The 25855-nt window shown below is 37.8% G+C and overlaps 2 protein-coding genes across 4 annotated transcripts in view; one reads left to right on the top strand and one right to left on the bottom strand.

Annotated features, from left to right (window-relative positions):
- The first annotated feature begins 475 nt into the window (after positions 1 to 475).
- On the top strand, positions 476 to 14890 carry znf513a (zinc finger protein 513a). Of its 2 annotated transcripts, none has more exons than XM_052096177.1 (5): positions 476 to 646; positions 956 to 1078; positions 2849 to 2983; positions 11525 to 12211; positions 12879 to 14890. In XM_052096177.1, exons 2-5 carry the CDS (start codon positions 1039 to 1041, stop codon positions 13649 to 13651), a joined length of 1635 nt encoding a protein of 544 aa, XP_051952137.1. In that variant the 5' UTR covers positions 476 to 646; positions 956 to 1038; the 3' UTR covers positions 13652 to 14890. The 2 variants fall into 2 exon arrangements, with proteins under 2 accessions (XP_051952137.1, XP_051952138.1); XM_052096178.1 differs by lacking the exon at positions 476 to 646 and adding an exon at positions 685 to 741.
- A 4110-nt stretch (positions 14891 to 19000) lies between these two features.
- snx17 (sorting nexin 17) overlaps positions 19001 to 25855 on the bottom strand; it is a 39518-nt gene continuing 32663 nt past the window's right edge. The window contains exons 11-15 of one of the 2 annotated variants that reach the window (XM_052096107.1): positions 24832 to 24960; positions 24434 to 24511; positions 22566 to 22640; positions 22432 to 22473; positions 19001 to 21214 (exon numbers count right to left, since the gene is read on the bottom strand). In XM_052096107.1, the coding sequence (XP_051952067.1) occupies positions 21095 to 21214; positions 22432 to 22473; positions 22566 to 22640; positions 24434 to 24511; positions 24832 to 24960 (444 nt within the window). In that variant the 3' untranslated portion in view covers positions 19001 to 21094. Of the gene's footprint in view, positions 21215 to 22431; positions 22474 to 22565; positions 22644 to 24433; positions 24512 to 24831; positions 24961 to 25855 lie in introns of both variants that reach the window. The other variant, XM_052096106.1, reaches the window with a different exon arrangement.

Here is a 25855-nt window from a genome sequence, read left to right as displayed (position 1 = left end):
TTTTTCCATATCAATTTAAATAGAACGGAATTCACTGATTTAATTACTGTTGGGGCAGTATAGGGCATAAATAAGTTTGGATATTCCCTCAGTTTTAGTTAGAAGAATCCGATTCCGGCCCAATATAGATAAGTCTCTAGGCAACCAATGATTAAAGGATTTTTGCATATCCTCTATTTTATGATTAAAGTTAAAATTTCCTCTATGAATAAAATTCAATAATATAGTACACGTCTTTGCCGCACAGACAATGTGGGAAAACAAATAAAAATAAATCAACACCAACAACAACATTCTTCTTCTTGTAATTATGATCATTATTATTATTATTATTGCCACTGATGCGGTCAAAACTAATCTAACATTAGGCTACCTTATCGGACAAGAAAAATATAAAAAAATGGATTTACAAGACATACCCGGAAATACGTAACGGAAGGAACCGGATATACGCAATATAGCGGAAGAAAATGGATACAATGGCAATTTGGAAATCAATTAAGTTATGAAAAAAAATTCCACTAATTGCCTTTCTTTGTGGTCGATGTCTTCTAGAATAACGGACTGCGAGCAGAGGTGCACTGTTAAACGTCGCTCTTTTTCCTCGACCAGAAGCGTTATTTGACGTGTCAGGCAGAAGGAGGAGGTATATTTATGACAACTGCTGAGCTTGACATTATAGTTTGAGTATTTAGATGTGTGTGTGCTTCACGTCGACACAGTAAGCAAACAGCCTGGGTGGTAAGGTTCATGCAGTTCTATAGACATACAATACGAATGTGGGAATATAGAGATGTATTCTGTTGCACTATGAATTTGAAATGTCTTTTAAACGCAGTCTTATTAATGTTAAAGGATACTGTAAGATTAGCATGTTAGCCCCATAGATGCGTTGTGTAACTGTGAAATTGATTGTGTTGACATGCAAGTTAGTTTAAACGTGTCTTTTTAACAGTTGAAAAGGCTACTGTGAAGAATGAGTTGGTCATTTGCAAGGGAATCCAGTGGAGGTTGCCAATAATAAAGGCTTTCTGGAAGATGCCTAGAAGAAAACAGCAGAATCCACAACCTGTAAAGTGTAAGCTGCTTTTTGGTCTTGTCAGTTTTACCATTTACAATGTATTTAATTTCCATAAATGTGTTTTGTTTTGGTTGGTGTTAGCTTATTCAGTAAAATCATAGAAACTGGTTTTGTGGTATTAACTAATAGTCAAATAAATAAGCCCCCAGAAGTTATGCATATGTTGTATATGCAGTCATATGACTGCATGAAACTAAAATCACCAATCAGAATTGCAATATTTGTTTAAAGTAATGAATTAATACATATACACTGGCTGCCAAAAGTTTGGAATAATGTATAGATTTTGTATAGTGAGGACATTAATAACGTGAAAAAATACTGTTACAATTTGAAAACATTTTTCACAACTTCTTAAACTACTTCAAAGAGTTCTCATTAAAACATCCTCCACATGCAGCAATGACAGATTTGCAGATCCTTGGCATTCTAGCTGTCAGTTTGTCTTGTCGGGCACTTCTCACGCACCTTACAGTCTAGCTGATCCCACAAAAGCTCAATTGGGTTAAGATCCATAACACACTTTTCCAATTATCTGTTGTCCAATGTCTGTTTCTTTGCCAACTGTAACGTTTTGTTTTTGTTTTTCTGGTTCAAACGTGAAGATGCACAAGTTTAGTTGTGCATCTGGCCTTCCACATCTCTTTCTGTCTTTGTTAGAACCAGTTGTCTTTGAAGACTGTAGTGTAATCCTTTATTTTAAATTTTCAGTTTTTTGGCAGTTTCAAGCATTGAAACTACAGCCTACATTCCTCAAAACAGTGATTGGCTGATGAGTTTCTAGAGAAAGCTGTTTCTTTTTTTTCTTTTTTACAATTTATGACCTAATATTGACCATAAGACATGCCAGTCTATTGCATACTGTGGCAATTCAAAAACAAACACAAAGACAATGTTAAGCTTAATTTAATGTACAAAATAGCTTTCAACTGTGTTTGATATAATGGCAAGTGATTTTTCTAGTACCAATTTAGCATGATTACTCAAGGATAAGGTGTTGGAGTGATGGCTGCTGGAAATGGGATCTGTCTAGATTTGATCAAAAGTGACTTTTTTTTTAGTGATGGTGCTGTTTTTTACATCAGTAATGTCCTGACTATACTTTGGAATGAAAAGTGGTATTCAACTGATCACAAAGCAGCAAAACCTGTATATTATTCCAAACTTTTGGCAACCAGTTTGTCTGTGTGTGTGTGTGTGTGTGTGTGTGTGTGTGTGTGTGTGTGTGTGTGTGTGTGTGTGTGTGTGTGTGTGTGTGTGTGTGTGTGTGTGTGTGTGTGTGTGTGTGTGTGTGTGTGTGTATATATATATCCACCACGGAAAAAGTGTCGGACAATGCCAAAAAGCAATGGTTATATAGATTTTTCAGTAATTATTTTAATTGGTAGGTCTATCTTGCCTGAGTTCAAACCTGTGACTAAATGGAATGGTGCATATTGTAACGATCAAACAAACAAGCTAGGTGGTTATAGATTCATCCACCTCCTCAAGATAATTATTTATCCATTGCACTTTCTCAAAACAAAACAATAAAACCTGGACGTTTCATTGCTACCCCTTGTGCTCTCAAATAATGTGTGTTAATTTCCACATCGCCCAGTAGATGGCAGTAAAAGTACAGAAAAACCGAGGAGTGTATAAGGCCATTGAGAAGTCAACCAATGAACATAAATATTTTAAAAAATGCTTGCTGCCTTAAATGTTCAATATAACGGTTATGAGACTTACAGCTGCTGTTTATAAACGTAACTTCTTTTTTTTCCCCAGTGGATTCTGAAGATGGCTTAGGCACAGTACGTCCAGCAAGCCTTACCTTTGAGAGCGACTTTCTCCTGGGACAAGAACTTGAGTTCTCAGATCCTGACAATGACAACAGGATCATAGGCCTTGAAAAGTTCTCAGGTGAGTTAAATGAGCCTTTAAACCCAGGAACCAAATAATGTGGATTTTATGTTGTTGGTTTATAGTAATCACATGTGTGTTAATTCACCATGCTCTCAACCCCAAGTTGGTATAGCTGCAGGCTGGAGACCTCCAAATTGGGGTGGGATCTCCAAAAGAGGGTGGGGTTACTCCAAAATGGTGTTGCACCAACTCCAAAAGGGTTTAGGATAGGGGTTCCTATATCTTTAATGCCGATTTGGAGCTATGCCTGCAGCTCTACTCTTCTCCTCAACCCTCCTAGTGAAGTTTGAGGACAAGGCTGTTTCTCAATGCATTGCAACACAACCGTTTGCAAAATTGGAACGCAACCAGAATACATGATAGTGGTGAGTGATTTCATGATTGATGAAGAAGAGTAATGTTTATTATCTATTATAGATATCTATTATGCTCATACACTCACTGAGCACTTTATTAGAAACACTATGATCCTAATAAAGTGCCCAACGTGGTCTTCTGCTATTGTTATTTTTTTTTTTTGCCGTATATTGAAAGACTATGGTCTGTTCTGTTATCACCATCTTGTGAACATGTGGGCACACACGCACACGTACGTACATACATACATACACACACAGAGACACATAGAGGTCAATTAATAGTGGATTTTACCGATACTGATAACTACGTTGGGAAGAATCTGCAGATAACCAATTAATCAACCAGTAGTTTTTGATACGGAATCAAAAATAACACTCAAAATAAATAGTGATGAACTTTTTTACAAAAATAAACAGTACTGACTGAACCATGAAAATGTATTGTACTTTTTTAATAAAATAAATATATAAACATTAATATATATATATATATATATATATATATATATGGACTAATATTCAAATTTTTTAAGTCAGATGATTTTTAAATTGACCTAGTTTCCTTAGTCCATTAGAGGGCTCAATAAATACATAAACAAAACAAATCTCATGAAAAAGAGAATTAAATTTTCAACTAATGTGCATGAAATAAAAAAAAGTTTATTCCGTCCATATTCTCAAACGTTAAGTCAAAAATAAAATGAGGTGGGAAAACGGTTCAGAAGACAGTTCACATGGTGTCACACTGATTCCTACTACTTCAGACTCATGCTTCATAATAACAGCAAAATACCACATTGTTTTTATTCAGTACAGTTGTATGTAGAGTAGCAATATTCACAGATAGTAGTGGTATTTGGCTGAACTCTGTGATGAAGTGGCTCAGACTATAAGCACAGGCCAGGGGATGTTAAAACAGATGGAACACAACAGACTGGAGCAGAACGCAAGGATCTCAAGACACACATTTACAAGTTGAAAATCTTTCCTGACAAAGCATTTAAACAACTCATTGCTTAATCTGAGAAATGCTTATAAGAGAGCAAGACACAATAGCCAAAGACCTCCACCAACTGTAATGGGCTGTTCACACCGAATGCTTTTTCAACCATCCATTTGTTTTTCTATGTGAACGCGCTAGAATAACATGTTTTTTTTTTACTTTGTTTTTGTTTATTCAGTGTCTCGTGCAGGAGTGCTGTTTTTAGATGATATGTTTAACTAAAAATAACTTTAAAAGCATCTTGAGACACCTGCTATTTTTTTGTGCTGTGTCTAGTCTTTTTTTTGTGCAAAAATGTGATGAATCTGAAGTCATCATTTAACAGTGAGGATAAAATGTTTTTAATTTTAATCAGATGTGTTTCTGATTTGTTTAATATGTTTCTCTCAGCTGCATGAAGATATTCATTTGCTTTCTCATGTCACTAGCTTGAAATATGCAACGTAGCTGGCTAAGGAATGCATAAATGTGACCAGCTGGATATATAATCTAATGCAAATAGATGTAATAGATGATAACATTCGTGGCATTTAAACATTTGGGTATATCACGTATAGCTTGTAGAATCTAGTCAACAAATTAATTACTTGTAAATTATATGTAATAATGTATATTAATGATAAGACTACATGTACTGTACAGGTACCTTTTTGTTGTTGATGTTTTAAATCCGCATTTGAAGCCATGTAGTGTAGTTTCACGTGTCAAAACAAACACCACAAGGCATCAGTGAAGTGATGGTTTTTATTTCGCCTCTAGAGGCCGCTCTTATACCGTATAAGGACAGCAGACCCTTCCCAGCCACTCCAGCACTGGAGGAAAACTAATGTGTGGATTTTTGCCGATAACCGATAGTTCCAGAAATCTATTATCGGTGCCGATTAATCAGCAAAACCGATATATCGGTCTACGTCTACAGACACACATACACCCACACACCAGAGATACAGTGCCCTCAAAACAAAACATTTGTATCCAAGCTCCAAAAGCGCTCAACTCCATTGTTGCAGAATTACCCTTTTTTCCCTGTTATTATTGTTCAAGATGAACATATACAGTACTGTGCAAAAGTTTTAGGCACTTGTGAAAAATGTTGCATAGTGAGGATGTTTTTAAAACTAATGCCATAAATACGTTTTAATTTATCAATTAACTTAATACAAAGTCCAGTAAACCTAAAAAAAGCTAAATCAGTATTTGGTGTTGGCTCCTTTGCCTTTAAAACAGCCCCAATTCTCCTACGTACACCTGGTCATAGTTTTGCTTGGTTGTTAGCAGATAGGATGTTCCAAGCTTCTTGGAGAAATTGCCACATTTCTTTTACCTATTAAGTCTGAATTGCTTAAATGTAATGCTTTATTTTTCTCTTTATGTAATCTCAGACTGACACGATTTTCAGTGGGGGGGCTTTGTGAGGGCCATTACATCTGTTGCAGGGCTGCCTGTTCTTCTATTCTAATCTTTTCTATTTGCAAAAGTAATGTTTGGGAGTCTAAAATGTATTTTACCTATTGATACACTAAAGCTGAAGACAAATATTTTTGTGAGAACTTTCACACAATACTGTATCTCTGAGTTGTTTGTCACCAGACACTCGATTGATTCTCGCTATGGCAGTGACGAGCAAGCGTAGTAGAGATGTTTAAACTGACTGCGAGTGCGCACAAACTGTTATCAATGCGCAGACTGCAGACTGGGAAAGGTATATTGTTGTTCAAAATGTTGTTTCTATGTCTTGCACTCAAATAAATGCAATAAGTGCAAAAAAAGAATACAGCATTCGTTGCAAATGCACTAGATGCTCACACATTCTCAATAAAGAGCCCCTTTTTCCTCTTCAAAGCACACACATTATGCGCAACTGCTTCCCTATTGTGAGCGTCGAATCATATATGGTGAGCAAACCAAATTGCCCTCTGTCCCATTACGTGGCGAGCCCTAACGGGTATTTCAGAATGGGTGCAAATACGATCGATTATATGGTCCAATTTTGCACACCGGCCACCCCTTTTCAACAGCGTTCTGTCTTCCACGGTTTCATCCGATGACGCGCCAGTGTTACGAGCCGAAATACATGAAAAAAAATGATTACTCCGAAAAGGATCTTATCACATGTATGCCCACACGATTGGTTTGCTTTGATAGATCTGAAGGACGCGTACTGTCATATCAAAATTGTACGACATCAATTTGTTCGAGGGAACAGCGCATCAATTCAAAGTCCTGCCCTTCGGACTGTCTTTGGCTCCTCGTACATTTTCAAAGTGCATTGATGCAGTTCTCGCCCCTCTGAGACTGAGCGGCATGCGCATCTTGAACTACCTCGACAATTGGCTGTTACTGCCACAATCAGAGGCTTTATTATGCCAGCACAGTTTTACTGCTTCAGCCATTTTACAGTGTCCATCTCATTTCAAACTGGGGAGAACATTTCCAGAAAGCATTTGGATATGTGGCGGTGTCATCCACTGTCAAACCCAGGAAAGGCTATGTACCCAAGGTCCTGAACACCCTTCAAAGCGCAGGGGGTTCACCTTCAGGCCTTCTTCCCTCCTCCATTTAATTCAGATGATGAACAATCATTGCATTTGTTATGCGTGTGTGGGCACTACATACGTTGAGTGTACTTGCCAGTTCAGACTGTCTGATCAGATCTTTATATGCTATGGAGGACGCACAAAAGGAATGTCCGTCTCCAAGCATAGACTTTCTCACTGGATTGTCGATGCAATTACCCTGGCTTGCCCAGTTGGTGTTAAAGCACACTCAACTAGAGGCATGGCCTCCTCATGGGCATGGACTCATGGTGTGTCCTTACAAGACATATGTTTTGCAGCAGGATGGTCCTCGCAAAACACGTTCGCAAGGTTTTACAACCTAGATGTAACGTCTCTTTCTTCATAAGTCCTCTCTGTTTAGAGCACTTGCTATTCATTGGCCATATATATATTTATATATATTTTATATATATATATATATATTTATATATATTTATATTTATATTTATTAGGGCTGTCAATCGATAAAACATTTTAATCAAATTAATTACATGGTGTCCCGATTAATTAATCGCGATTAATCACACATACAAATATTTGATGAGAAAGCCCCTCATATAACAATAATTCAATAATGATGAAATAATTATACATAGTTATCTTTAAATATTAAAAAATGATATATATATATAAAATAAAAACATATTCAGATAATTAAAATGAATTACATTCTTGTGGCAGAAGAGTTCATCATTGATAAGAACATTCAAAAAGCAGGTTTAGAATACAATGTATTGTTTACTACCATATTATTGATCGTAAGACAATCATTGGCATACAGTTCACAGCAATCCATTTCACAAGTGAATTTATCAATCAGTTGGAGATTAATTATGAGGGCTTGTTTAAGGACTCGTCAATTTACACCTGCGTCAGACATTTTAAATATTACATTAATGCCAATACATTATATTCATTACATAGTGCAAAGTTTTTCAATGCTTTGGAGTTGTTGGAGGTACAAAGAGTATTTAAATAATATTTTAAGTCTTTCCAAAAAAGTGCAAAGAGGCTTTATAGACATAAATTTACACATGTGTATAAAAAAACTTGGCAAGAAAAATAAACAGATTAATCAGAAAATATTAACTTCAAAACTGTGAAAACCAAATAAAACGTATTTTATAAAACAAAGAAAAACTAGTTAAAATAGAGGTATGTACAAACAAACAATATTTTCTCCAAAATACTACAGCGTGGACACATTCCCACACAGCTGAAATTTCACTTACTGCCCTCTGGAATAAACAGGTGGTACTACAAGCTTGAATCTGTCAGGAAAGCATTGCGATTTAAATGCGTAAATTTTTTTAACACGTTATTTTTTTGTAAAATTAATCTCACGTTATTAAATCGACAGCCCTAATAAATATATATATATACCGGTACTTATGCCCCCTTTTTAAGTATGGGCTCTGCATCATTTACACAACCGCCTGTATTCAGGCTGATATAATTCCATAAGTCACAAACACTTCCCTGCTGGGTTCATAAGGAGTAATTCATACTATATGGTTATAGCTCATATATTCATTATGAGGATCACTCACTGAAACGAGCGGTCAGTTTTGCGCCTAAACAGGCGGGGCTCAAACACCATATCCAATATTAGAATATTGCCGTTATCATAGAGAGGTTTCAAATAGGTTGTGTATGAAGGCCTTCCCCATATGCGTTAGTAAACATCATCTCAGGGAACCGAGGTTATGTACGTAACAGAGACATTAGGAATAGGGTGGGGGCGTGGCTGTGGCCAGGAACCCATATCTTTGTACAAATGGGCTTAAATGTTTTTGCCCAGTTTCAATGGCTAATTGGCATATATACATGTTCAGGAGGTACACACTCGACACAACTGCACATCCTAGCACAGAAACTAATTGTGTGGAGCATTGCAGATTTCGTCATTACACGCAACACATGTCCCAGACATTATAAACATAGGAGCAGATTTACTGTGTAGAGAATAGAGCTGTTCAGTCTTGACATCAATTTGTAGGTGAACCCGGAAGTCTAATTCAGCCAAGTGTATATATATATATATATATATATATATATATATATATATATATATATATATATATATATATATATATATATATATATATATATATATATATATTATTATTTTAAATATTTTTAAATTTTTTTTAACACACAGCGGCTTCAAAATTCACGTTTGACTGTGTGTAATTTATGTTGTAGAACAAAACGTCCACGTTTTGTCAAGTAATGTTTACCACAGACATTTTACTCATAAGTTCCAAAATTATTAAAAGGGAACCCATGGCGAATACTCTTCTGGGTTTTGTGACCACAAGCTGAACAGCTCTATGGAGACTTTGCGAGAGATAGCTGCTGTATCTCTTTGCATCACCTGTAAATTCGCAACTGCTGTCGTCTGAACCAGTGTCAAGCGAAATCGCCAGAGACCTATTGTTTGCGTGATAGAGACTGAGAAGTGACTGTTGAGTAAGCTGCACCCAAGTAAACTCTAGATTGAATGGCTGCCAGAGAAAATAATAGTTTTGAGATTTTAAACTTCAGCAAATTAAACATCAGCATTCAATATGTTTTATATCTGTATGCAGTATCTAATGTATTGGCAATGTACACTTTAAGTTTATCTTACCAATAATGCTTGATATAAATTGAATCAACCCATTTTATCCTATTATTAAAAAAATGTCCACTGTGAAATACCATAGGATTTTGCCCAACATTTAATTACAGCACATCATGGCATGTATGCATATACTTGTATCAAAGTTTAATACCTGTAAATTGTCGGGCGGGGAATGGAACATTTTATCATTTATTTTAATTCAAATAAATGATGACTAACCAATTTCTTGAGATTCATTTGAGACGAAGTATAAAGTACAAATATTTGGTTTTTTTATGTTTGTTGTACCATGTGTCATAATTTAATCGTGGTTTATTACAGAAAATTGTGCAATTTGTTTAAAAACAATTACCGATTCCCAGCCCTAATAAATACTAACTAATATATATATGTGAAGATGCCCCTTTCCTGGTTAGCTTAATATCTTTTTCAGTTGCATTATGCTTACATTTCGTTAAGTCTGGCGAGTAAAAAAAAAGAAAAGTACTAGCCAATAGCGATTCTTTCTCCAACCTGTCCGTAGAGGGTTGAGAGCTGTGACATCACACTGTTTAAGGACTATTATATGTTGGCTTATGCCATATTTGTATTATTTAAAAAACATTTGTTATTTTATTGTATTGTTGGCATTTATAAAGGGCCATATGTGCTCAATATGGGCAGGAACATTATCTGCAAAGATGTATATTTAATGTAAGTAGATTTATGCAGACATATCGCATTCAGCAGTGTGATGCTTAATGTACAGATGGTAGATGTTAGACCCCTGCCCTGGGTGGGATCAAATCTTTTCTGGTTTTGGCATTCTGACAGAACACACCATTTGAAAATGGCAAGTCAGGAAAATATACAGTGTGCAACAACTAATACTGTATATGATGGTCATCGAGACAGCCATCACCATCAAGGACACATTATAGCAAGGCATTTAGTCATCATCATCATCATCATCATCATCATCATCATCATCTCTCAGGGTCTTTATCATAGTTATCAGCATCATCAGCAGGGCCATTATAGTCAGCATCATTATCATTAGGCTGTGTAATCATCCACCCAGGGTTTCAGAAATGCCCAATATAAAGGCCCGTTCAGGCATCAGATTCACACATTTCTACATGTTACATGTCCATAAGGACTTGGCAAAGGAAAACATTTATCAGAAACACTGCAGCCTCTTTCCTTCATTCGGGTGCCACCTTGTATTTGTTTCCTTTTATCAGAATTTACGTAACACTGCAATTTATTTTTCTCTGGCTTATTTGGTAAGTATAAATTTCAAATATTTACAATAATTGTGCTGAATTTGTGCTATCCTCATGTTGTTTTGCACCTTTAAAGCATTTAAAGGGATAATTAACCCACCAAAGTGCAATTCTGTTGTAATTTACTGACCCTCACATTGTTCCAACCCTGTGTTACTTATTTCTTCTGTGGAACACAAAAGGAGATGTTAGGCAGAATGTTAGTTTAATTCATCATTCACGTTCATCGCATATTTTTTCCATGCAATGAACGTGAATGGTGTCCAAGACTGTCATTCTGCCTAATATTGGTTTGTGTCTTGTTCTTAATATCTCATTGTCTTCCCACGGAAGATAGATAGAGAGGCATACTGGTATGGAACAACATGAGCGTGATTCCATGAGGACAGAATAAAATTTCTTGGATAAAATATCCTTTTAAATTTATGTGCAGTATGTTTTCTTTAACCTGTATTACTGTGTGTGTGTGCTTGTGGGTGCGTGTGTGTTAAAACCTTTGTCAGAGACTAGTACCAATACTACACAAAAGTTATGATCAGCTTTAAATATTTATATATTACATACTGTATATTGAAATAATGTACTTTTATCAGCCCTGAATTGCTAGTGTGTGTGTGTGTGTGTGTGTGTCTATATATATATATATATATATATATATATATATATATACATACACACACACTATAATGCAGTGTTCTGTTGTGTGCTTTGTACTGGTCCTGTACAGCTGACATCAGTCTATCTGGCTTCCCCCTTGGAGACGAGGAGTGCTCCCCCTTCAGTCGCCTCAGTATGGAGAGTGATGCTGATGACCTGCACACGACCGAAAGCGAGCGTGAAGAAAGGGGTTCAGAGTCTGCCTTTGCATCGTACCTCTCTTGCCGGGGCTGTAGTCAGGTCTTGGATGACCCTCTGGGATCCAGCATGGACTTAGTAGGGCCCTACTGTATGCGCTGCTGTAAAGGGGTTGTGGAAGAGAGGAAGATTTGCTCAAGCTTAGAATTATATGCCGAGTCTAGAGGGGGAGGGAATGAGAGTGCTGGTGGCGAGGACAGTTCCCTGAAACTCCACTCATGCAAACTTTGTGGTTTCACATCACGCTACACTAATCATGTTAAAAGACACATGAAGACACACAACGGCGAGAAGCCGTATGGGTGTCCTTTGTGCTCTTACGCGTCGGCACAGCTGGTGAACCTCCAAAGGCATTTGCGCATACACACAGGAGAAAAGCCCTATAAGTGCAACAGCTGCACTTTTGCATGCAGTTCTTTAGGGAACCTGAAGAGGCACCAACGCATGCATGCATCCGTAAACCATGCTCAAAGTGATCCTCAACCAATGAGAGACAACAGTTTAAACTGCACTGCTGTAGGTCAAAGAGAAATGGATGTGGCTTCTGCCCCCAGTGAAGGTAAGCTTTTAATTTGTCAAAAGAAAATCAAATACCTTACACCTGGTATTAATGTCCGTTTGGTGGTGAAGAGAGAACTGAGAGTAGAGTCAAAAATCTAAAGTTACTAGTCGCTAGTTCCCATCCCCATCTATAGTCATGAGCTTTGGGTAGTAACCGAAATAATAAGATTGTGGATACAAGCAGCCGAAGTAGTAGAGCCGCTGCTCCACTGGTCATCTTTCAGAGGAGTTCCGGAGGTGCATGTCCAACTAGAAGAAGATCCCGGGGCAGACCCAGAACACACTGGAAGGGTAATATCTCTCGGCTGACCTGGGAACACCTTGAAATCCACAAGGACAAGCTGGAGGACGTGTCAAGGGAAAAGGCTGCTATCCTTAGTCTGCTGCCACCGCAACCAGGACCCAGATAACTGGCAGAAGATGGTTGGATGGAGAGATCATTTAAAGTTAATCAAAATAGAAGTATATTTAGGAAAAACAATGATCCATTTTTCTAAAATTATTTCTTTAGTCACACACAAATGCAGTAAGAGATGTATTTAGTCTCCCCTTGGTATCTGACCTCTTGTGATCAGATCACCCGAGACGCATCTTAATACCAGGTGTAAACTTGGTCAAAGAGAGAGTTTCTCAGTGAGTTGTAACTAAATGTCCTTCAATTGCAGATGCTGTGCAGTCTGAATCGCACCCCCACATGGGAAGGGATGTGAGCTACTTGCAGACCTTTGATGGCCTCAGGTCAACACAGCAATCATCAACAGCTGCATTGCAGTCAGGACAGACTGCTTCTGAACCGGCCACCCTACCCCCCATGTTCTTCCCCTTCACCTGCCGGCTGTGTGGCGTGGTCCTGGATGATGAGGATGGATCCTCAGCCCAGATTTGTGCCAAGTGCACACTGGAGATGCTGACTAAGGACACATCAGGCTGCCCCACAGAGCGAGGGGACAAGGTCTACACCTGTGCCTCCTGCCCCTTCCTTACCCACTACCCCAACCATCTGGCCCGCCACATGAAGACCCACAGTGGAGAGAAGCCATATAAGTGCCCTCAATGCGACTACGCCTCCGCTCACTTCGACAACCTAAAGCGACACCATCGAGTACACACTGGCGAAAAACCCTACAAATGCCACCTGTGTGACTATGCCTGCGGGAACCTGGCTAATCTCAAGAGGCACCAACGGGTACATTCGGGCGCCAAACCCTTTCAGTGTGCAATCTGCAAATACAGCTGTAACCAGAGTATGAACCTGAAGCGCCACATGTTGCGCCACACAGGGGAGAAGCCCCATAAGTGCCAAGAGTGTGGCTACACCACCGGCCACTGGGACAACTACAAACGACACCAGAAGAAGCACAGTCTGGCCACAGATGACTGGGTTAAAGTTCCGATGCCTGGAAATGAAGAAGAGGTGGAGGATGAGGAAGAGGTGTAGCCTTAAAGCTAGGGTATATTTTGTTTGTCTGCATACCGTATGTGAATTTCCTATATGTAGGATGGCAGGGGGAGTGAACATAAATTACTCTTCCAATGCCATCCTATGTTGTGTAAATCCACACGGTCTTGCGCACAGTCGGGTGTTCCAGCCTTTTAAAGTATACTTTTTTGACCGCAAACCTGTACAAATGCATTAGACGCATGCCCACTACGACAACTTTGTCGTATTCTTTAGTACAGTCAACTCCAGGCGCACGCACAGATGGACATTCTCGGACACGGACAGTCCAAGTGTCTATAAAAATTGGGGTGTACACATGGACTGTGCTGATGACGAAATTTACAAATGGGACCCGGAAAATCGAAGTATCATTAAGTCTTTAGAAGACGAAAGTGTGGTGTTCTGAGTATAGGGAGTGAGAGATTTGGAATTCAGAGCGATACTCTAGGACAGCTGTCCACAAGAGATATAACTTTAACAGAAGAAGTTTTAGTGATTCTTTTACCATATGCCCAGAGCATTTTTGAAAATCATTATTTTAGCCATTTGTCATAAATATCCAGAAGCTGCTACACAAAGTCATGCACAACTTTAAAGACAGTCATTTGAATGTTTTAATGCCTTTTGAAAAAGGTAGTTTGGTTTACCCAAAGCTCTCAAAGAGCATTCTGAGCCAGACCTCGGTTCATTTATCAGTGCCAAACAGACGCTACTGCACCACTGCCATAATAAAGAAACTCTTTTTTTTTTTTAAGCATGACATTGCATGGCCACTTATGTTTACCTTAGTTAACTGCTTGGTTAACTCTCAGTCCTAATGGAAAATGCCTTTATAGATCACAATTATTTTCAAAACATGAGTTTTGCTCTAATTAATTCTGGGGAATGTGTTGCCTTTTTGATGTTGTTGTATCGTGTGGACTGTGAAATGTAATTTGTCTGAGTTTACTTGAAGCAAAATGGTGCATAGTGGATATTCGTGTCATGCTGAACATACAGCTTTTATTTTTGTATGTGATTTTATTATATTTTATCTCTGAGGAATGCTCGGCATGTATTTGCAACCTGTGGCATTATGTTAGCTATTTTGGAGGACAAAAGTAAACCCTATTATGCAGTAAAACTTTCAGGTTGTCAAATTATTGAAGGTTAAGGAATTTTGTAGGTGTGTGGTGTTTTCCTGTAATTATGCAGTGGTTTAATTAATGCCTTAAATATCTTAAAAATAAAACACGTGTGGTGAAAAGATCAGTCTTAATTGATCAATTTCCTTTTGTCCCGTTCACTTTTCACCTTGTCGCATAACTGTGTGGCAGAAGTTATGTGTAGGTCAGCAGGATGTGATTAAGATGTTGAGACAGGCAGTGTGTAATCCTCACTTTTATAATGAGAGCTGTAATCCTTGTCACGCACTGCGGTGAACAGCTCTGGTAAACGTGTTAATGAAGACAGAGCCGCAGGCAGCAGTAGCAGTGATCTGCATGCTGTTAGATTGTGACAATGGATTTTTGATCATGTTTCTGAGGTGAGTCACGGTCTATTTTTTAACACAGAGCTTATGTATATTTTAAAGAGATTTGACAACCCGATGATTGAAGTAGTTTACCAGATTGAATTCTAATGCTTTTTGGCTGTTATCTGTTATATTAGGTTGAAATAATGGAGCTTCATTCTAACCATACTCTTCTAGTAAAAGTGAGCTGCTTGTTGTAAAAAGGTCTACACTTTTACAAGTAGACCACAAAATACACAATGACAACAGTCTGGTTCCGGAAGTAAAAATCCCATTTATTTGTATTTATTATATATTTTTATATATGTTTTTCTCCCCAAAAGGTTGCTTAGGAGACCTGGCTTGAGTCAATCGGCAAACCCTGGATTCGAACTCACGACTACAGGGGTAGTAGTCACCATCAATACTTTGATTACCCCATCCCCGACTAATTGATTTTCACCGATAACTTTTATATAAAACTTTAAAGACAGATCTACCATGCTTCCATTGAAGCCATCCTTCTGCGTTGTCAAAACAAATGCTTGATAGCAGAATTCATGGTAAACAACTACATTACCCATGGTACAGCAGAGAAAGGTCCACCAATCAGAGAACCGTGTCCAACGAAACCCACGAATCTTGTCTTGGAATGACCGCGCGCTCCCATGCAGCACTGTGAGTGACATAAATTGTTCTTCCTATTTGTAATAAAATATATTGTTTCTATACTTATAATCAACAACCTTTGTGCCTTCATGAAAGACGGTAAGTACACAGCCTTGTACCTTTGTCTTTATGTCTGATTTTCAAATACTTTTTTGCCTCACAAAAATGTTTGTGATGTTGTGATTTACATCGGAGCTGTTTGGTTCGGTCCATGGCTCACAACTCTTTTATGGAAGAATTTATTTAAACTCTATGGAAGAAATTAATGGGGAAAAACTTTCGGAACCAATAACGGCAGTTTCAATATATGCCAAAATGCCTGATTTCCAAAAGTCATAAAGTTAAAGATGACACATTTCTTTAAAATTTTAAACAATTTATTTTTTAAATCCATATTTTACAGTTTCATAATAACAAAAAAGTAAAAGGGCCTGAAGCAAAACTTTGGGCACCTTGCATGGTCTTTACTTGGTAACACACCCTGGCAAGTATCCCAGCTTGTAAAAGCTCTTTTTAATTCTTGTTTGGGGGATTGTCACCCATTCTTCCTTGCTAAAGGCTTTTAGTTCTGTGAGATTATTGGGCCGTCTTGCATGTACTGTTCTTTTCAGGTCTATCCACATATTTTCGATGATGTTTAGGTCAGGGGACTGTGAGGGCCATGGCAAAACCTTCAGCTTGCGCCTCTTGAGGTAGTCCATTGTGGATTTTGAGGTGTGTTTAGGATCATTATCCTGTTGTAGAAGCAATCCTCTTTTCAGTTTTTTTACAGATTGTGTGATGTTTGCTTCCAGAATATTCTGGGATTTAATTTAATTCTTTCCTCTACCAGAGAAATGTTCCCCATGCACGCTAGCTGCAACCCAAGCCTTAAGCATGATCGATCCTCCCTTGTACTTAACAGTTGGGGAGGTGTTCTTTTCATGAAATTCTGCACCCTTTTTTCTCCAAGCATACCTTTGCTCATTGCGGCCAAAAAGTTATATTTTAACTTCATCAGTCTGCAGGACTTGTTTCTAAAATGCATCAGGCTTGTTTAGATGCCCATTTGCAAAATTCTGACTCAGAAATTTGTGGTGAGGATGCAGGAAAGGTTTCCTTCTCATAACTCTTCCATGAAGGTCATATTTGTGCAGGTGTCGCTACTATTCCAGAGTCTGCTAAACCTTCCTTAAGGTCTTTTGCAGTCAACCAGAGGTTTTGAATTGCCTTTCTAGCAATCCTACGAGGAGTTCTCTCTGAAAGTTTCTTGGACTTCCAGACCTCAACTTGAACTCCACCGTTCCTGTTAACTGCCTTTTCTTTCTATACACTTTTAAGTCCCTGTGGTCGTGTAGTGACTCGCCTCAATCCGGGTGGCAGCGGACGAATCCCAGCTGCTTCATCGTCTGAGACCGTCAACCCGCGCATCTTATCGTGTGGCTTGTTGAGCACGTTGCCACGGAGACATAGCACGCGTGGAGGCATCACATCCACCGCGGTATCCACGCTCAACTCACCACATTCCCCACTGAGAACGAACCATATTATCGTGACCACGAGGAGGTTACCCTATGTTATTACACTCCCTAGCAACCGGGCCAATTTGGTTGCTTAGGAGACCTGGCTGGAGTCACTCAGTACACCCTGGGATTCTAAATCCAAGGGTGGTAGCCAGCGTCTTCACCTCTGAGCTACCCAGGCCCCCAACTGCAATTTCTTAATTACATTATGAATTGAGGAAATGGCTGCCTATTTTCTTTGCTATCTTCTTATAGCCTTCTCCTGCTTTGTGAGCATTAATTATTTAAATTTTCAGAGTGCTAGGCAGCTGTTTCGAGGAGCCCATGGCTGCTGATTGTTGGGACATGATTTAAGGAGTCAGTATGTATAAAGCTTTGAAATTTGCATCACCTGGCCTTTTCAAATGAAGACTGTGAACAAGCCATAGCCCCAACAAGCTAATTAATGTCTGAGACCTTGGTAAAAGATATATGAGAGCTCAAATCTTTTGGGGTGCCCAAACTTTTGCATGGTGCTCCTTTCCTTTTTCACTCTAAAATTTTACAAAATATAAATAATACTTTTGCTTTGGGCTTAAAATTGTGAAAATAATGGTTCATCTTTAACTTTATGCCTTTTGGAGATCAGTTCATCTTCTACTCACTTAACTATTCACAGCAACAGAAATTTTGACCAGTGGTGCCCAAACCTTTGCATGCCACTGTACCTTCATTGTGGTGCACTGTGAGATGCAGTTATGTCACATGCTCACTATTTAACATAATCGAGTCAGATACAATCACATTGGAAATGCACATCGGATGATGTTATTCATAACACACAGTTTATAGAAAAGGTATGTCATAATTGTAATAAAAATCACAATAATCTTAATATATAGTATATATGTAATGTGTTAATACTAATGTTAGTCAATAAACAACAAATAAGATCATAAAGCACAAACTTTGTTCACCCCACCACATATTAATTTAAAACATTTATGCCTCGTTTGCTTTCTGTGTGTTCTTCTTGAGTTAAAAGCAGCTCTTACATTCATACAAACGGGATCATTACAGACGTTTTGTAATAGTTTGACCAAATCAGAGCAGAAACAACACAAACACATGTAACTTCTGAATGAGCAATGTTTACAGTGATGTACAAGTGTCACAAGTGGTTTTCATGTCAATAATACCACATATTTTAATCTGTAAAATGATTCTAGCATCATATAGTAAGTTTACATTTAATGGAGAGCAAAATATTGAGTCAGAAGCATGATTTTCGTAATCAGTGAATGTGCGGCTGGTCATTCACATAGGTGTAAAATGGAAAAAGGTTGCCAGTTAACATGAAAACGCTTCTGTTATGTATGTAGGCCTACTCGGCTCCCTGAGATGAAGGGAATAACACATTATGTTTATTAAGGCATATGGAGAGTGCCTTCTTACACAACCTAGTTGAAACCACTCTACAATAATACCAACATTCTAATATTGGTCACGCTTGTTTTGGCGCGAAGCTGTCCGCTATAAAAGCGGGGCCAGTGGGTTGGCCGCGAAACGGACCGCGAACAAACTAAATAAAGATGATATGTTCTGTTAAAGTCTTGGGAAGGGGGCGCTGAAGCTTGATTTGGCAGTGACGAGCAAACGTGGTAGAGATGTTTAAAGTTAACTGACTGAGAGTGCAGACTGACCCCCCACTCATGTTATAAAAAGTCGATTAATCAGATTTATATTCGTGGGTTTGTCGTTTAATCAATCATTTTCCTCAGTTTATCAATACTGAGAATTACCATACAGGCTCTTGAAAATTGACACCGCCAATAAATGGTATAACCACGTTTAATACCCGAAACAAAACACCTCAAACAAGGAGTGGCATTGTTTGGCACCTACATTTATTGAATCTATAACTTCCATTATTGCATTTATAATAACTGAGGATTTATAAAATAAAATCATACTGATAAGCTTTATGAGAGATGTACAAGGTTTAAGAGTATCAATGGTATACCCTTTTCATACTACACACTGAACTCAATGATCACAAATTACAGTCATTCAAAAATAAATCAGCCAATTAACATGAGCTCATTAACATGAGAATAATCTTTGCATTAAAACACATCGGCAAATGGTTGAAATCATGTGTCTGGAATGTAGGCAACTGCAGAATGGATGATATGGGCATTTAATTCAGCTTGACTATCACTGCAGTCAAAACCCCAAGTGTGAGATTCAGCCATTTTCCAAGCACCATGTTATTAAAGTCCTCTGAGATGATTGCCACAATGTATATAGTGAATTACAAAATGAATTGTAAAAAAAAAAAAAAATGAAATAAAAAATGTGTAGTAAGATAATCACAGAAAATTAGATGTGGAATTTGTAAACACTTCTTAACAATTTTCTCCATTTTTGTAAACAATGATTAATGTTAGTTTAAAATCTTTTCATACAACCTGGAATATTTGATCAACTGTACTTGATTATAATGTACTAAAAGATAATACAGATATATTAGTAAATATTTAGAGTACTTTTGTTTTAATTGCATGTATATTTATAAAAGTGACATTACCATGATCTTATTTTTGTGTGTGCAAAATGCTTTAATGAATGATAATTTTGGCATTTATGAGAAATCTTTTGAATATATTTGTTTGAATAACAGAACACAGACACAAACAAAATCAAATTTCAGACCTACAAACCTCTTGAGAATGGTCCAGGATGTTTTCCCACAGTTAATATCTCAATAAATACCCGAGCAATCTTTTTTCCTTAATACTGTGCAAAAAAACATGGTTCAGCAAGTGCAAGCAGGCCTGTCGAACACTGCAAACAAGCAAAAATTCAGGTCACAACAAAAGCCAAAATACGAGAAACCTTTCAGTCAACTTGTTCCTGCCGCTACAATACATTTTCATTTGCGAAGTTGATTCTAAAGTGTAGTAAGGCGGTTGAGTCAGCGTAAGGCAGAGGCAGGCCACAATAAAGAGAGTGATTTTCAACCTGTTCTTTTGTAATAGAATAGGCCCTGATGCTGCAATGAATTTGCAATAGGCATCAGGTTGATTCAGCAACACGATTCTCCAAAAAATAGGAAGCTTCACAGAGCTACTTCCAATAAGTTGAGAATTGACAAACATTGGCACACTGCACGATACGAAGCAAACCGCTTCTCTATTAAATATTCTTGACAGGTTTTTGAAAAGGAAAATATTAACATACTTTGCTGGTATGGATCTTTCTCTAGTAAGCAATTGCAGTCATGAGCAAGAGAAAATGAGGCAGCAGGAATTACATTTCCCCCCACCTGATGATGAGATGAGGAAAAGCACAGTTTTGTGTCTCTATTAAGGAAGTACGATTCATTGAAGCCTATCTACAGCGGGAACCTTCATCACAGCCTAAAATTAACGTCTCTCTTGGATGCAGTAAATTGCCCTGAGGCAGCTTTGTAACCCTGGATTAATTTAATTGTTGGCATTTTCCCTAATTATGCCCTAAAGGAAAAATCTGAAATGTTATCAAATTTTTGTTTACTTCAACTGAGATATTCAGATTTATACTTCGACATAAGGCTAAATGATTTACTTTATGAGGCAAATCAATTTTTGAGACCCTTAATAGAGCTAAAATGTTTATTTTAGCTCCAATATATACATTTTCAAAACTATTCAGAAAGGAGTTACAACATTTTCCGTATTTAACTACACTCAAGTCAGAGAAACTGCAAAATTATTCTGCGCTCCCCATTTAGTCCAATGTATGAGGGCAGCTCCATCACAGGTCATCGTCTCCGATTCCTTCAAAGGCATAGTTTCCATGGAAATCATTGCCACTGATGTCGCTAGCTGAGTTGGAAGAACTAAGTCCTCTCAGGGAGACTGAAGACAGCTTGGTCTGTAAAGAGATAAGTGTAAGTTTTAAAATTAGTGATGCACCTACATAATAGTTCTTTTCTGAAAAAACTTTAAATTACCCTTTGTTTACAAAAATGTAAATTCTATTAATATTTGAGCTGTCAGATTTAAAGTGTAAACGCATGCAACTCTTTCATTTTTCTTTATATTGATTAACACATTTACTGTAAATTTAACAAACACTGGTTGGTAGAGCAGAACCTTTGCGATGTGTCTGTCCACCCGGAGTCATTACACTGACACACACCACAAACAGTTAACAGTGATTCAGTGATAAAGTGATGGGGAAAGGAGATCTTAACGCTATTTGTTGTACAAAACAAGTCTAGATGGAACTTGTGACAGAAATCAAGTATTTTTCAGGCCAAGTAAGGTGCATTTAAATTACAACGGAAGCACGCTAAGTCTTAATTATCACCAAAATGCAGAATGAGTGATGACGACTTGACGAGAATCATGAACGTGGCTTCACAATTGCGGCTATTGTGGAGGATGAGAGTTTAAGAGATTTAATGCCCATTGCAATGAATATGCAACCTACGTGGGGACAAGTTCTTTCAATTAGTGAGTCTTCCACTTAGACTTTGGGAAACATTCAATGTTACTTGAACTGGTGCAATTTTAGTGCATTTCTATCTTTATACATTAAAAGGCTGTGTTTGGAAAAAATAAGTTTGTCAAATTTCAGCACTTTCAAAATCTGATTACTCATGATTAACTATAATTTTTTTTTTTATGTGATTCAAAATTGTAATTGACTGTCAGCACTAATTAATACGCAGTTCTTCCTTCAGTTGGCATTGCTACAATTTCATCTAGGCTCAAATTACTTCTAATAACTAAATACTGCATACTTTTTTTAATATGTATATTGTATTTGTTAACTGTATAAATGTAGAAACCGTGTTGTTCAATGCAACATTGACTTTCAACAAACTACATTTTAAACATAGTACATGTTTATAACATTCATTTTTGGACACAGGATTATGGAGGTGCAGAAAACAGAAATCTAAGAATAGTTTAAAAATAAATCAAATCGATTTTAAGCTATTCTAATCTGTACCCTACATAAACACATGCTGCAAAAGACAAAATTCATATTTTTGGTACATCCATGGTAAAAATAGTATAGTGCATATTTACATTGTGAGAAAATTTGAAAACTACAAAGGGGAACAAAATTATTCCACTCACAGAAAGTTTGACTACTTGTTCACGACTGGGATCAGGGGAATCCTGAAAAACATTCAATACAATAGCATATTAACAATAGTACATATTCCATTAAAAGTTTAAGTATTCTCCATCAATTATCGTCCAATGCCTACCAGTAAGGGAGGAGACTTCACAGCTTGCTGACTGTCAGATCGATGGAGTGAACCGTTCAGTCGCTTCTTCTGCATCTGCTGGAAACACATTACAACACAAAGTCACAAAGCAATCTCCTACATGGGAACACAAACAATTTTCAAGCTAGAAAACACACTTAAAATTGTATAGTTATCTAAAAACAACATAACATTTCATAATATGGTCCAAAAAGGGCACAGATAACACAGTGACACTTCTTGGTTCATTTCAAATCAGGTATGTAGTAATGATGACTTGGGGTGCTTTCACACTTGATTCAATTGCTTGGATCAAACCAGAGTTCATTTCCTCCCCCTCCCCTTCTGGTCTCTGTTCACATCATATTATTTGGGCCCGAACTGTGATCTGATTGCGTCATCAACGTGAGAACAAGCGACAAGCGTGTTTACCACTGTACTTAGATAACAACTCGAGAAGACATCAGCTTCACTGTGGCATTTAAGTATTCATCTCTTTGGATTAACCACCAAAACTTTATATGCACGGAATGACGCACATATTTGTCTGCCACGTATGCATTGAAAGTGCAATGATGTGATGAATATTAGAGTTTGTCTGCCACGAGCCTGGGGATGTGGTGCAAGAGATGTGAAAAATGTGAGCTGCTGTCTGATGGCGATTTATTTGGAGACAAGCAGGTATGAGAAATGCATTATACCAAAATAATTGCAATTGGGAGCCTGCAAAAACGCAAATTATACACTGTCTGGCCAAAAAAAATGTTGCATACTCTAATATTTAGTTGGACCGCCTTTAGCTTTGATTATGGAGCGCATTCGTTGTGGCAGTGTTTTGACAACCTTATGCAACTTCACAACATTTATTTCAATCCATGTTGCATTAATTTTTGGCTGAAGATCTTGTATTGATGACGGGAGAGTCGAACCACTCTGCAAAGTCTTCATCAGCACAATCCAAAGACTTTCAATGGGGTTAAGGTCAGAACTCTGTGGTGGCCAATTCATGTGTGAAAAATATTCCTCATACTCCCTGAACCACTCGTTCACAATTTGAGCCTGATGAATCTTGGCATCGTCGTCCTGGAATATGCCCATGCCATCAGGGTAGAAAAAATCCATTGATGGGATAACCTGGTCATTGAGTACATTTAGGTAGTCAGCTGATTAATTTTATTGCTGCATAATGTTGCTGAGCTTAGACCTGACCAATTGAAGAAACCCCAGGTCATAACACTGCCTCCAGAGGCTTGTACAGTGGGCATCACTTCATGAGCTTCCCTTCTTACCCTGACCCCCCCTAATCGCTTTGGGATAAGGTAAATCTGGACTCAAATCAGACCACATGACCTTTTTCCATTGGTCCACAGTCCAATCTTTATGCTCCCTAGCAAATTGAAGTTGTTTTTTTCCAAATAAACCTCACTAACAAGTGAACAGCTGTTTAGTCCTTCTCGATGCATTGTACATGTGGAAATTCTCTTAATTTCACTATTAAACATAGCCGTGAGTTCTACTGTCGATTTTTTTATTATGTGACGACTTCTAGCCTTTTAGTGATAGTGATTCACTATCCTTCCAGGTTTTAATAATCCATTGGACAGTAGTTAACCCAATTCCATTGATTTCAGTAATCTCCATAGTCGTTTTCTTTGTTTGATGCAGGCAAATAATTTGTCAGAGTCAGATGTTAATTCAATAACCACTCTGACAAAAATGATTAAAGTATTTGACAGAATGATTTAAACTGAAAACTAAAGAGTCTTTTTGACCGATTCATTTAATGAAACAGAGTATGAAACAGACGTAACTCAGTGAAAATAATTTGGAAAGTTATTTGGCAGGGACTTGCAAAAAGACACACTCACCTTTTTAATACTTCTACCAGATTTCTTCACCATCAGCTCATCTACCATAGACTGGAGACATATACTCATCATGATGGCCTGTGAAAACAAAAGATCCCTGATGATGTCATGATGATGGTGTTGAATTGAATAAACTGAAAGAACATGCAAAAAGGTGATTTAATCCTAAAGGAACAAACCACACCAAACACAACATTCTGTCCAACCCAGGCATGATGCAACAAGTGATGCAAATTGTCCAGTTGCTCATTGCGGTCGTGGGTGATGCGGACAAAAACTCAGATTTACAAGGAAACTATTTGAATATTTCAATCCTTATCCCTTTGCGTCTAGTTAAGACAGTGTGTTAAATAAATATAGCTTATATCAAATTCTGCTATGTGAACTAAGGAACTAACCTGTGGACTGGTGATGGTGACCCACTGCAGGCGGTCTTTGCTCATCAAGTACTCGAAGGCCAGCTCTAGTTTCACATCACATTTACTGGAACTGCTCGGGTTTGCGGTACCATTCGCCACTGGCACCTGCTGTAGAGTCAGGCTAGGTGATTACAAATACTACCACCATAATCATTGTTATTTGTGTCGAGGCAATTATAGAAGCCATTTCTAAAACCCTCTACATGCAATTACTTTCAAACCCCAATTAGTCATCATTAGCTCTGCTCTAAATATCATTTAACTCGATTACACAGCATCACATCACAAAAGTGTCTCATTAGAATTGTCCCCAAAGACATAAAACAGACAACTTGTCCCCCCGTTCAGGAAACGTGGCTACACAGAACCCAGTATCCTGAATGTCAGGTTCTGCTCTCTAGAGATGACCAGTCAGAGCTTATTAGTAACACAACTCTGCTATTCTTGGGCAAAGACCAAGCTAATAGTACTGCGTGAAGTGAAGCAGAGACAACTTCCTCTTGCTAATGAATCACCAGAACATACACAAAGCTGTTTGTATTAAACCAAACTGAAAATATACAGCGTTTACACATTCTCGCTCACACTAAAATCTGTTAGTTAAAAACAGGGAGGGATGGAGCATTAACTTGATTTTTTGTTCTCTTTTACATGATTTAAATCATTTTCATTTTATTTACAATTCTAGCATATTTGCAGGAAAATGTGAAGGCATCATTTCTGTGAAATAATGGGGACGAGTCAAAGCCCATGAAATAAATAAATAATGGATAGATGGATGTGTCTGTTAAGCTGAGGGAAGCGAGCATGGAGACATAGACTTTGGCTATGTTCACACAGTGTTAAGGACTGACAACTCTATTTACAAACAGGTGTGACTCAAATTGTCCTGTTCATGAACAGCTTACAGAAGCAGCTCAAATACTGTATAAGTGAATGATGATAAGCCTTCTATCCTCACAAATGCTATGAATAATGCCTGTAACCAGAACGACAGAGATGA

This window comes from Xyrauchen texanus, chromosome 28 (assembly GCF_025860055.1).
Source record: "Xyrauchen texanus isolate HMW12.3.18 chromosome 28, RBS_HiC_50CHRs, whole genome shotgun sequence".
In the NCBI taxonomy this organism is placed as follows: Eukaryota; Metazoa; Chordata; class Actinopteri; order Cypriniformes; family Catostomidae; genus Xyrauchen; species Xyrauchen texanus.
Note: the sequence above shows the minus strand (reverse complement) of the source record. Positions and strands in the feature narration are given on the sequence as shown.